General features: G+C 44.5%; 2 protein-coding genes across 2 annotated transcripts; one reads left to right on the top strand and one right to left on the bottom strand.

Moving 5' to 3' along the window:
• Positions 1 to 20: 20 nt before the first annotated feature.
• On the top strand, positions 21 to 3,299 carry K450DRAFT_290872 (uncharacterized protein; the record flags this gene model as incomplete). The annotated part of the gene is made up of 12 exons (XM_051593571.1): positions 21 to 160; positions 263 to 337; positions 429 to 636; positions 704 to 907; positions 974 to 1,083; positions 1,145 to 1,403; positions 1,486 to 1,776; positions 1,842 to 2,023; positions 2,106 to 2,385; positions 2,471 to 2,553; positions 2,621 to 2,699; positions 2,762 to 3,299. 12 exons carry the CDS (start codon positions 21 to 23, stop codon positions 3,035 to 3,037), a joined length of 2,187 nt encoding a protein of 728 aa, XP_051441972.1. The 3' UTR covers positions 3,038 to 3,299.
• A 1-nt stretch (position 3,300) lies between these two features.
• Positions 3,301 to 11,222, bottom strand: K450DRAFT_254459 (uncharacterized protein). Its single transcript, XM_051591206.1, has 12 exons — positions 10,960 to 11,222; positions 10,764 to 10,889; positions 10,604 to 10,699; positions 10,387 to 10,538; positions 10,179 to 10,321; positions 9,903 to 10,099; positions 9,731 to 9,841; positions 9,509 to 9,643; positions 9,250 to 9,431; positions 8,994 to 9,174; positions 8,742 to 8,927; positions 3,301 to 8,646 (listed from the first exon to the last, which is right to left on the bottom strand). Exons 1-12 carry the CDS (start codon positions 11,185 to 11,187, stop codon positions 3,649 to 3,651), a joined length of 6,735 nt encoding a protein of 2,244 aa, XP_051441971.1. The 5' UTR covers positions 11,188 to 11,222; the 3' UTR covers positions 3,301 to 3,648.
• Between the last annotated feature and the right edge of the window lie 689 nt (positions 11,223 to 11,911).

Here is an 11,911-nt window from a genome sequence, read left to right as displayed (position 1 = left end):
CGTCTCTTTAGCCGTTGACCATGTTTTGGCGTTTCGGCTTTAATAACCCATCGGCGATCGATGCAATACTTGATAAAGAAGATGTTGAATTGCAAGAAATCCTCAATGAAGGCGATGTCATTCAAGAAGTCAAGACACACAATCAACGATTGATTGACTTGTGAGTCTTTATTTTTTGCAAAGGGTGGCAGTGACCTCCATGATGCCCGCATAACCCCGCGACATGCTGACTGATAACATCGCATCGAATTGTTTTACGTAGTTTGTGTCAGCGGCAGAACCTCTCCCAGCTTCTACAATACCTGACGGCGGAATCACTGGATCGTGAACAATGGAGGTAATATATTTTAAGAAATACGCACTGACTGGCATCCAACTCAAAAGTGCATGTCCGATCATCAACATCTAATTTCATCTTTGGCAACCAGCTATCCGCTCATTGCAAGTGAAATATTATCAAGTGATATTCCTCAAATATTAGACAGCCTGTTGATCGATCATGTGGATCTTTTGAAGGGCCTTTGGGACTTCTTAGATAAACCAGCCATGACCAGAGGAGCCACCGGTATGCCGTTTGACCTTGCAGCCAACTTTGCAAAGGTTAACTGTTCATTGCTTGCCAAACGATCAGAGCCAGTATGTCAATTTATTACCTCGTTCAATCGCTTCCATATGTTTGCTAACCACTTTTGGTGGTATGTAGATGCTTGCATTTGTACAGTCCGTCCCCAATGTTTTCCAAAAGATTATGACCCACTTGGAAACGCCAGCTATCACTGATCTTCTGTTGACTTTAATTCGGATGGAAGAGGTGCTACCGGAAGATAATAGCTCCATTAATTGGTTGCATGAACAAGGTCTACTGGATAATTTGATCAGCAAACTGGATCCCAATCTTGATCCTGATGTAAGGCCGGCCTTTCATCTAACATTTACCAGTTTTTGGGTTCTCATTAGCTTTTTCCATGTTTAGGAGCACTCCATAGCACAACAAGTCATCTCGGAAATAATACGAATGTCACAAACGAGCATTCCCGAATCCCCAAGCATTGGAACCAATGTCCTTATTACTACATTGACAAGGTAGGCTATTCTTAGTAACTAGCCTCCATTCGATCTCATTCACTCATTTCAAACGATACAGCGAATCAAAAATGACACAATTGGTTAATTACATGTTGGACAAAGATGCTTCCAATTCCACATCATCTCTCATCAACGGCGTGGCCATCATCATAGATCTTATAAGGCATAATAACAGCGACGCAGAACTGGATCAAATAGCCATGTATTCTGCAGATGAAGGTGTATCTGAACCACCCGTGACCCTTAAAGAGATGATGCAAGTCTTAGCCGACCGTGTTGGTGACTTCAACAACCTTCTCATAAATCCCAAATCCGTGGTAAGCTTGACGCACAACACGAAAGAAAAAGTCCGATGAGGTGTAAGCTACGAGTAGAACGAAACTCATCCTTTTATTTTAGTCTTCAACCCTACCCACTACCATAGGCGATCGCATGCCACTGGGATTTGAGCGTTTAAAGATATGCGAACTGTTTGCGGAACTATTGCATTGCTCCAATATGGCGCATCTCAACAAACCCCTATTGAAGCACCACCTCGCAAGAGCAAATTACATCAACACAATCGCTACTGACGAGGAACCTGAAGAAGCCGACGCTGCTGAGCCAACTGCAAAGGAAGATGACCAAGTGTATATTGCAGATTACTTGAAATTACAGTTTATTAAGCATAGAGTGCTTCCTACCTGTTTGGTAAGTGGCATGTGAAACTTTTCAACTCATATCATGCCGACTTTTTGCCTGACTTGTTTGTTTAGGACATTTTCTTTGGATTCCCATGGAACAACTTTCTTCACTATGTTGTCTACGACATGCTTCACCAGATTTTCAACGGTAGCATGGAATTTGGATACAACCGTCAATTGGCGCTCTCTGTGCTTAAAGACGGTAAATTGACCAACCGCATCATCGAAGCATACGAATTGAATGAACGTGAGACGTAAGTGGATGGATGGTATTATCTAGCCTGGTGATGTTAACATATTTATCTGACCTCGTTTTGGGTATAATTTCATCGATAGATCGGTTCCAAAGGGCATGCGCTTGGGGTACATGGGTCATCTTACTTTTATTGCCGACGAGATCTCCAAGCTCATGGATAACTACAGCGAAGTGGAAGCGACTGTCAGAGACGATGTCGATCTCCAAAAATGGGATAATTTTTATATTGAAGTCCTTGCCGAGACTCGCGAGAGGGACACTTTGCCACTTGGTGGAGATCGACCTAATGCTGGTGCAACCTATAGCATTAGTGAAGAAGAAGAGGATGATGAGGATGCATTAGTTGGTGCACAGGACGAAGTAAGTTTAATGGTTTGTGACAATTTCTTTAGACTCTACCACCGGGATATACTGGTATTAAAACCTTGATTGGTTTTTTTTGTAGTTTGCCCGGTATATGCATCACGCCAAAGGTGGATATGACGATGAAGACGAAGAGATTGGCGAGAGTGGTGATCATTGGATGAGGTAAGGTGTTGGTGAGGGATGCTTGAAAGTGAAAATAGAGTTCTGACGACCCCATCTTTCGTTTTAGCCCACCTGGAGACAACACAGATACTAGTGGTGGATTTGAACGTCTGCGCATTCGCAATGATAATGATGATGCACAAGAGGTGAGAAAGAGTGTTTAGAACTAACATGATGAAAGGGTAAGCTGACCTCATGACGTTCATAGACGGAAGAATCATCATCTCAAGCGTGGTCAAGCTTTCCACAAACCACCATTATACAGCAAACGGATGAAGATGAAGACGAATATGATCGATTCAGTGACCGACCTGGATTTGGCAGCTTTGACGATAAGAATCGCGTCGAAGGTGCACAAGGAGGCTACCAATCGTTTGCACAGCCTACCACCGAAAATGCTTTTGTGCCTGCAGTCAAAACTCGTGAAGAGGAACATGAGTACAAGTATCAAGATGACGATGAGGAGCAAGAAGGTGAAATATAGAAATTGGTTGTTCTTTTCTTTTTATTAGAGTGAAAGCCACACGACGACCGTGTAAAATCATAAAGCCTAGTAGTTATTTGTACAGCGCGAGTGATGGGATGGATGGCGAGCAAGGCAATGGAGCTCAATGGCATGCATTGTGCAGAGTTTAACTCCGTCCACTGCCTAGGACTGCCAAAAGAATTTTTCTAAGCCACTAGCTACCGGGTATAAATTTTTTTCCATTCTGCCACTTCCATGAACCTCGTTCTTAAGCGGCTCATTCGTACTATTCTTGATGGTGGTTCAGTACCCTCAATCGCGAATGTAGTTGCAAGAATGACCAGGCCACATATCTGCTGATTCCTTGTTTTCTTCCGTCGGGGTCCCAGCTCGTCTAGTGGCAAACATTTTTAACAAAACGAAGTGAATATAAATAGAGGCCGTTAACCCCTCGTATACACAGATACCCGATAGCGTAGTTGAAAAGCATAGCAAACCGTACGGGTTGTACGCGGTTATAAAAGCCTATGGTCGACAGATTCTTCTTAATAAATACAACCCTTGGTACAGAAACACAATTCCTTGTTTTATCAAATACTATACACTATTCTAAAAGACGATAACAGCTATTAACAATTGGCCAGTGTCCAGTCGACAATCTCTACTAGCAGCCGTAACTTTTGCTCCCTAGCAATGTTACGGAACACAGTCAATTTGCTAATTAAATCCGATTTCCTTTGGGTTTGCACAAAGTTGCCTCCACATGAACCACAGTTTTTGAGAAGATTCTCCTGTTTGACTCGGTGGCACTTGGAGCACTGTAGATCTTGCAGCTGGAAGGCCATCAATCGTCGTTGAACCTCACCGATCAATGTCTCTTCAATAAAGCTCTTGTCGTACTCCGTACCACAGCCTTTGCATCGCCATGGCTTGACTTGGTCGTTTTCAGGCAAGAGATCACGGTCGCGACAGAAGTCAAGGTCGGTGGTATAGTTGCAGTAACTGCAGATGACTTGAGCCAGTTTGAAGTATTCACAAGGGTTTTGGAATTGCGCCTTGTCACTGAACTCAGGCACAGAGCCAATCAAGCTGAGGGCATTCCTCTTCATCACCCGGACCTCGCTTTCGATTCGCTTATCCAGGGCCAAAACAGCACACACCGATTTGACCAGCTCCAAGGCAGCATTGTCCAGATGAAGGTGAGACCCAGCAAATCGAGGGAACGACAAACGTGCCTGGATATCCGGATCCACAGACATATTGACTTGTTCTTTGATGATCTCACCCAACTGCTTTAGAAGTCGCCGCGTGAGGTCTTGACTAACATAGTGTCGAGTGAGCTCAGCTTCGACACTGTTGCCATGGTTCATCTGTGCATCCCCGTCCACAGGTTCTTGTCCGCGATGCGCATAGGGATCATGGCTCGTCTCTTTGATACGCTTGACTCGGTTGTTGTACGTGGTGTAGACATAACTTGCAATGATGCGTTGGAAAACATCTTGCGTGCCAAGAGGTAGATAGTCTTGTATATTCCATTGCATGGTCACCACAGCATTGCTCTCCCTGGCTTCCAGGACATCGTCTTTTTCGCGCAAAATGCCACCATAATTCATTTCATCCATCCATAAAAGCTGATCCCAATAGTTGGATAACACAATATCCAGCACTTCAAATACTTGCTTGCCTTGCACCGCCTTCAGGAGATAATTACAGTAAGGCAGACCACTGTCCATGGATTCCTTGGGAGTGACGACGATGATCTTGTTAAAGTTAGCAAAGACGATTTGAGACCCAAGTCGCTTGAACTCTGCCACCAACTGCATGAACACCTTCTTCATCATGCCATGCACCAAACCGTATAGACATGGATCGTACATGCTGGAACTGGGACTTGTGAGCCAGCGGTGAAGCGTGTCAATCATCATTTCGGCAAATCGATTGTTGTGTTCCAAAGCTTCATGAAACCATGTTTGCACCATACCACGAAGCATGGAGAACGTCTTGGCAGACAATGAGCCGTCTCCAAACGACACGGTGGTATTGACTTTACCGGAATTGTATTCGTCAAGCGTATGGGCAACGTTGTCAAATCCGATACCACCATTACTGCCTTCCAGTTCGTTGATGATGGGAGCTTCCATCAGCGTGTTCAAACAAAGCCGCAATATATCCAACTCAAAGCACACGTTGGAATACGAGCCAGGGTGGTTGATTTCAGGGTTGACCAACTCGTCAACCGCGTACAGATTTTCGTCTTCCTCACGTCCGCCAAGATCAGGTTTGGATGAAGGGGACCACCATAAGACCATGTCGTTCTTCATTAGTCGTCGAGCAAAGGCAATGTCGGCCAGGTAGAGATACGGGTCGTTTTCAATGTTACAAAAGGGTATACTTGCGTACCGAGCTTGCAACAACTTCTCGGTAAGCCATGAACCAAGATTCAAATATTGATTGATCATACGTGCCGCTGTTGGACGCAGCCAGTCAATGGATGGCAGACGCTTGTCTTCAATATAAGATTGCATCGATACGTAAGGGAATTCACTCATAATGCGAATTTGTTGCACAAGTTGGGTGGTGGATCGTGGTGAAGAGATGGCAATGATGGTAGGACCACGCTTCAAAGACTGGTACTTGACTAATTCCTTTTGTATAGCCTTGAGAGCATCTTTTTCAGAAGAATGATAAGTGGTTTCAAAATCCATGTCTTCCTTGTAATCGATGGTCTCGTTGGTTTGAGTTTCTTGACCACGTTGGTGTTCAGTAAACCGTTGTTTATACAGCTGATTGAGATTTGGCATCTGAGCGTGTTCTCGATTGGTACCAATGATGAAACAGCGAGACTGGGGTAAAGCGGTTCCCACCAGAGCAAACATATGACGAGAGTCGGCATGAGCATGATACAAGTAGAGGTAGTTGAAGGTTTTAGGCTGTCCGAGGTAATCTTTGGAGAGGGTTTCGTCTTGAACGAAATCCAGTAACGAAAAGCGATCCTCCATCTTTCGTAAACCACCACTGCCGGTTCGATCGACCTTGCTTACACATCCCAGCTTGAGAATAGCTCTGGTCAATAGTGGGATTTGCGTTTCATAGACACCTTCGGTAGAAGGATGATTGAAGAAAGAGGCAAATTTCTTTTGTTCGGCCCGGAATACCGACTCTGGCATGGTCATTTCAAACAGATTCAAGCATTGATGTGACCTTGGTAGTGTTCTGACCCGAGGTTCAATGCTGAACACGGAGTTGCTCATCAAACTTTCAGTGGGTTGATTATCATGGCTGTTGACATAAAAGATGCGCGGAACAGATAGGTTGATGCAATAGAGGCTGCGTTGGATCACAACCCACATGCGGTACTCTCCCAAAGTGTCGCTTTCCACGATCTGAAGAATATGCCAAGGGCTGGAAACAAGTGATCCAGCCTGTCGACGGAAATAGCCACTTGCTGAATTTTCTGATCGGCCTTGCGTTGAATCATCTTCACCTGTTTCTCGTCGCTTGATTCTAGCCACACGCTGTTTCTTCCACTTGCTTTTCTGGAATTGCAGCCAGTCTGAATAATTTTCATGCATGTCCGGCATCGTGTCTGGTACATCGTTATCGGATCCGGTGGGATCAAATCTATCCTCGTTATTGGATTTCGATTTGCGTTTGCGTTGCTTGATGACTTTAGGCACCACCTTGCCATCTTGTTCTAAAAGAGGGTTTCGCTGCACACCAAGATCTTCAATGTCACGAGCAACAGCTTCTTCAATCACCGACTTTCCAGTAGCCGGGGCAAACATGTCGGTGATTCGGTTTTGTTTAAACTTGTCATCTTTTTGAGCAACTCGCTTAAACAGCCAGTCAGGATGGCGTACACGAGGAACAGGGTTGGTGACCTTTTGCATGGCAGCAGGAATGGTGATGAGTTTTTGGATGACGGAACCAAAACGTTCCACATAATAAGGCCAGTCCAGGATATCGCGAATGTCAAAGCTAGTGAGACTGTTGTCCTTGAGCCACTTTCGCAAAAAGTGCTTCTTGATGCTAGGTTCAGCAGAGAAAATGGCAACGGGAATGGCACGTTCAGAGACGGGAATACCAAACGGTCGAGATGAAATAATGAATTTACAGGCGAGACCTTTATCCTTGACCATCTGGTCACCCAAGAATTCGGCCAAACGTCGAGCGGTGCTAATAGAAGTGGACTTTTGTGAGCCATAATCTTCAAGTGTCTTGGACATACTTCGGTTTTCTGAAATCAGTTCGAATAACTCCTCATCCTGTAGATTCACCGCTTTGCTAAACAGAACATCCAGCCATTGGTTGGCGACACAGGCTACAGCAGCATAGCACTCATCCAAAGATGTACCTTCCAAAAAGACCTTGAAGATTTGCGACTGGAAGATCTTGATGAGCTTGAGTTCACCACGACGCTTGACTTCGAATCCCTTGAGTTCAGCAAGTGAGCCATCATGGTCAAAAACGGCATATCGCTTCTTCAGAAGTTTATCCTCCTCTTTGGATGAGGGCAAGATCATAGCTCGATAGGGACCATCGACTTCGAAGAAAATACTGTTCTCACTGTGGACTGAGTATTCGTATTTATCCTTATCCACTAGAGTCTGGTATTGATCGTTGGTGAATTTGGCGTGGACAAGATGGTTCAACATAGAACAAGGGTAATTGATTCCAATCTTCTTGCCATTCTTTGTCTTGAACGTGAATTTTTCCGGAAACGATTTAGGTAAAATACACCAAATACCATCGGTATCCAGTTCAAGCGGTCGACCAATGCGTTCGACAAGCTGTCTGGCCATCTGAATAATTTTGGCACCCGTCAAACAGACAATACCAGCCATCTCCAGCGAATGCCAGCGAGCACCTTTACGCATGACATAACCGTAGAAAGAGTTCAAAATACACTTGTGAGCCAACTGCAAGGAATCGTACAAAACAATCATCTTTTTGGCCTCAACCGTCTTGGGCAGACTACCCTCTGAAGCGGCGACATCCAGATTCTTTTTCCAAGTCTTGTGCAAACCCTTGTATTCGTAGCGACGATCACGGAAAGCCTTGACAGTCTCGATGTAAAATGGATTCTCTCGTTGACAAATGATGGATTCTCGTTCAACGATGCGTGTTTCTCGAACCTTTCGGTAGACTTTTCGGCAGTACTCCGTTAAGCGCTTTTCCAGCAATGTAGATTGCTCCGTTTCGCTGAGTTGATACCAAGGTCTTGCCGGGTCGCCGGGTCGTCTTGCTGGGAAGGTTTCAATACTCAGTTGGTTTTTGATCATGTTGTACTCGTTGCGTTTGGCAGGAAAGTACTCGCCGCGCCATGACCAAGTCATACGACGATCGCATGTTTTACCCGGCCGATTGAAATCGCAAGATGCGCACGCAGATTCTTCAATCATGGCATCGGGTTGCAGTCGATTCGTAAGAATGATATTGGGGTACATGGCTGCAACATCCAAATGATAGATGAGTGGCTCCTCGTGTCGCATAGGATTATCTCGTAAGTCTTCCAGCAACGCCGTAATGCTATCTCGGACCTCGTCGTAATTCTCCACGTCCTCCAACTTTAGCTTTTCTTCTACTTGAATCGTAAATTTGAGGGCATCATCAATCTGATCTATAAGCTAAGTTGAGTATAGACAAAATGATCGACATGAAACATAGCTTTGAATGAGTATGGACGCATGGATGTGACAACGCAATTTTCTCGTTACAGTACCTCTTGGGCCGCTTCCGGAGCAATTCTAAAATGAGTTGGCAGATCGCTTCTGAACACACCTGCCTCTAAAGCTTCTACGTGTCCACCGACGTATGTTTCACTCTCTAGTAGATGGCCATCAAACATTTTGCCCGTTTCATCCATGTGTTTGTTGGGCATGATGACATTTGCCTTGTATGCTTCAACCTATGGTATGAGGAGTTAGAAGGGAATAGACTACAGAAAAATTGATCGTTGAGGGCGCATGCTTACCATAAGTAGAATCTCACAAAGAGTACCACTTCCTTTTCGCAAGACTTCGTCCGGCGTAAGTGGAATAATATTGCAAAGTGAAAAGATGAATGGATGCACATATTTCATGTAGAGGTAATATGTGGCCACTGCATCGGATACTGAGTATTGGGCCAAAGTTTGGGGCTGCTCATTAGCGAACCTAAGAGGAGAATGAAAGGTTGAATAGGAGGGTTCACAAGGGATTTAGCAAAAAATAACGATGAAGGAAGCAAACCTTGTCATATCTTCGGGATCAAGTTCAAGAGGATTGTATCCCAGTTTCGCTGTAGTGACGGCTTTCAAACCTTGACTTCCTTGAGGTAGGTAAGAGTCACGCTTGACCCATCTGAAAGCATCCATATGCAAGGCGTGCTTTGATTTGTATTCGTCTTCCTCATCTTTATAAAAGCCGATTTCCTGTAGGGAGAAATGTTAGCAAGGTTTCGTTCAGAATAGAAAGGCGAGATGTAAGGTAGGTAGGTTGAAATACTAACCTCATACATGTTGATACCATGAAAGTTCGCTCGCGCTTCAACGAATGGCCAATCGAAGGAATCACCGTTATAGGTGACAAAGACGGTCGGCTGTGCATCTTGAATATGCTCAAAGAACCGACGTAAAAGTGCAGGCTATATGATACGATAATTAATCCGCCTGAACCGATAAATCCATCATAGCGCATGTAAGCGCTCCGTTCATTCAATGTAAAGACATACCTCGTCTTCTTCATTGAAAATGATAAAAGGGCCGTCGTATTCAGGCTTGGGGGTGTATTCGAAATCTTCAATATCTTGACTCACAATCTCTCGATTTGTGATCAAGTAACCCTTAAGTGCACAATGCTTTAGAACAACGCTTTACCGCCTCACCATAAAAACAACTACTTACTTGACCGTCAATCATGTATGAAATCATCATGATCGAATCGATAGCAGAATCTGGAAATTTGAGCGGAAGCTTTGTTGTTTCGATGTCAAACGCCAGGATAACAGGTTCGGCACGATTGACTAAATCAGGGCGACGTTGTATCTGGATTGTGTTATCGGGCATGGCTTGGACAGTGTACCAAAGACCGACACGGATGTCTTTAAATAAAAAGCAAGGCATTAGGAGAAAGCTTTGTGGACAACACAAATGCATCATCCGAGCGACAGGATAACTTACCCATATCAATGGCCACACGAAGGTAGTAAGGTATATCATATTCTCGGATATCGATGATGTTTTCAAGTGTTTCATGCGGATTTCGCCGTGATGACAATGCGGCCAAATTTGTCGTGTGTTCATAGTCAATGTTATTGGTTTCACTATGTGAAGGTGATCGGTTAGCGCTACGCTATGGCTCAGGCACTCCTCAAACACCACTCCTTACTTGACAATGTCGGCATAGGTATCAATAGCATCAAGGTTCTTTTGATTCTTCTTGACGGTGGGTAATATTATTTTTCGGACAGACAGTAAATCCGACACATTTCGAAAGATGAGCTGTAAATAAGTACGCTTCTGGCCCAACAAGTGGTTTGGCTGTATGACGACGGTGAATAAACGAGATATATAGATGAGTAGCATAGCATGAGAACGACCTATACCTGCTTGAGATCCTCTTTCCTCACTCTAGTAATCTTTTCAATCACATTCTCGAACCTTCGCCGTAAGTATTCCTCCACCTCTGTTTCTGTACCAGGCTATGAAACGCAAATGGTGAATGGTTTGGTCAGTAATTTAGAAAGTGACAAAAGCACTACACACCTTGCAGCCGATATAAAAATATGGATCGTAGAGTAAAGTGGTTTTGAAGGTTTCGCCAGAATCAGCAATGAAATAGTAATCAACGGCTGCTCGACCTCCTGGCCATTCTGAATCCTTTACAATAGTCTATAAGGTGAAGCGATGAGTGGTTAGAGGTCAGTAGAAGAGAGGTAGGGCCATTGGATTTCACGCTTACAGCATGCATGTTGATAAGCCATCCTAGTTTCTCAGGGCCTTCCTGGTATCGTTCGAATCCCAGTCTTGCATCAATCTCATCGCGGATCTTTATGTCTTCGAAACGCTGGTCTATATTCGAAGGCTCGTTAGTGAGGTTTTGGTTTGGTAGTGAATTAGCCTTGTTCGCTCTTGTTGAACCAAGTCGTTGACGACCGCCACGAAATGACCCTCGACCTGCAGTTGCCATGGTTTATCGAAAGACGCGTCCAAGTCCCTTTTTTTTTTATTGTTCGCGCACGTACGCGTGAAAAAAAAGTTGGGATGGAAAAAATTAAAGATCACGTGGATTCAAGAGGGCTTACTACCCGCTCGCTCTAGCTACGCTACGCATGCTTATCCTGACTATGGCTGACATACTTGCAGTCCATTTTTATCATAGGATCTCTGAGTTCAGTTCCGTTTATTTCATCTAGCCGCCTTCATTCATTCCATAATCCCAATGCAATCCGCGGCAACGACCACTGCTTAGCCGCTCCACAGTACGCTTCTTCTGGCCAGCGTGAGATATTCGTTGCATCTGATGACCTCACTAAGCCAAGCCATCGTACACATTGATCACAGAGATAAGTATGCGAATAGAACAGGGCTGCCACTAGAATTTTTCTGATAAAAAAAGAACCTGGTACAAGATCATCTTCATCGATAGCTACGGCAAAACGTGCTCGGAATTGCACCATGGCGTCGATATGGCTGGCTGGCTATTGCAATTCAAACGGGGATACCGAGTCGTTTGAAATGCAGTATTGCAGCTGTTCATGCAAGGTACCCGACAGACCTTCAATGTAAGGAACCGATGGCAGACGATAGAGTGATGGTGCTGTGCTACAGTTCACGTTACGTTATGATTCTGCTAGCACTCTGCTGATAAGATGCTTGTTACGGAAATGATGATACCTAGTGGGTATGTTTGC

The sequence above is a fragment of the Umbelopsis ramanniana genome (assembly GCF_025399195.1).
Source record: "Umbelopsis ramanniana AG unplaced genomic scaffold K450scaffold_56, whole genome shotgun sequence".
Lineage (NCBI taxonomy): Eukaryota > Fungi > Mucoromycota > Umbelopsidomycetes > Umbelopsidales > Umbelopsidaceae > Umbelopsis > Umbelopsis ramanniana.
Note: the sequence above shows the minus strand (reverse complement) of the source record. Positions and strands in the feature narration are given on the sequence as shown.

Excerpts from the sequence above, each read along its gene's own strand:
- K450DRAFT_254459 (XM_051591206.1), bottom strand. The coding sequence starts at position 11,187 with ATGGCAACTGCAGGTCGAGGGTCATTTCGTGGCGGTCGTCAACGACTT. Across the intron at positions 10,322-10,386 it reads ACCTATGCCGACATTGTCAA|TGAAACCAATAACATTGACT; the intron begins GTAAGGAGTGGT and ends ACCTTCACATAG. Across the intron at positions 9,842-9,902 it reads CATACATGATTGACGGTCAA|GGTTACTTGATCACAAATCG; the intron begins GTAAGTAGTTGT and ends TGTGCACTTAAG.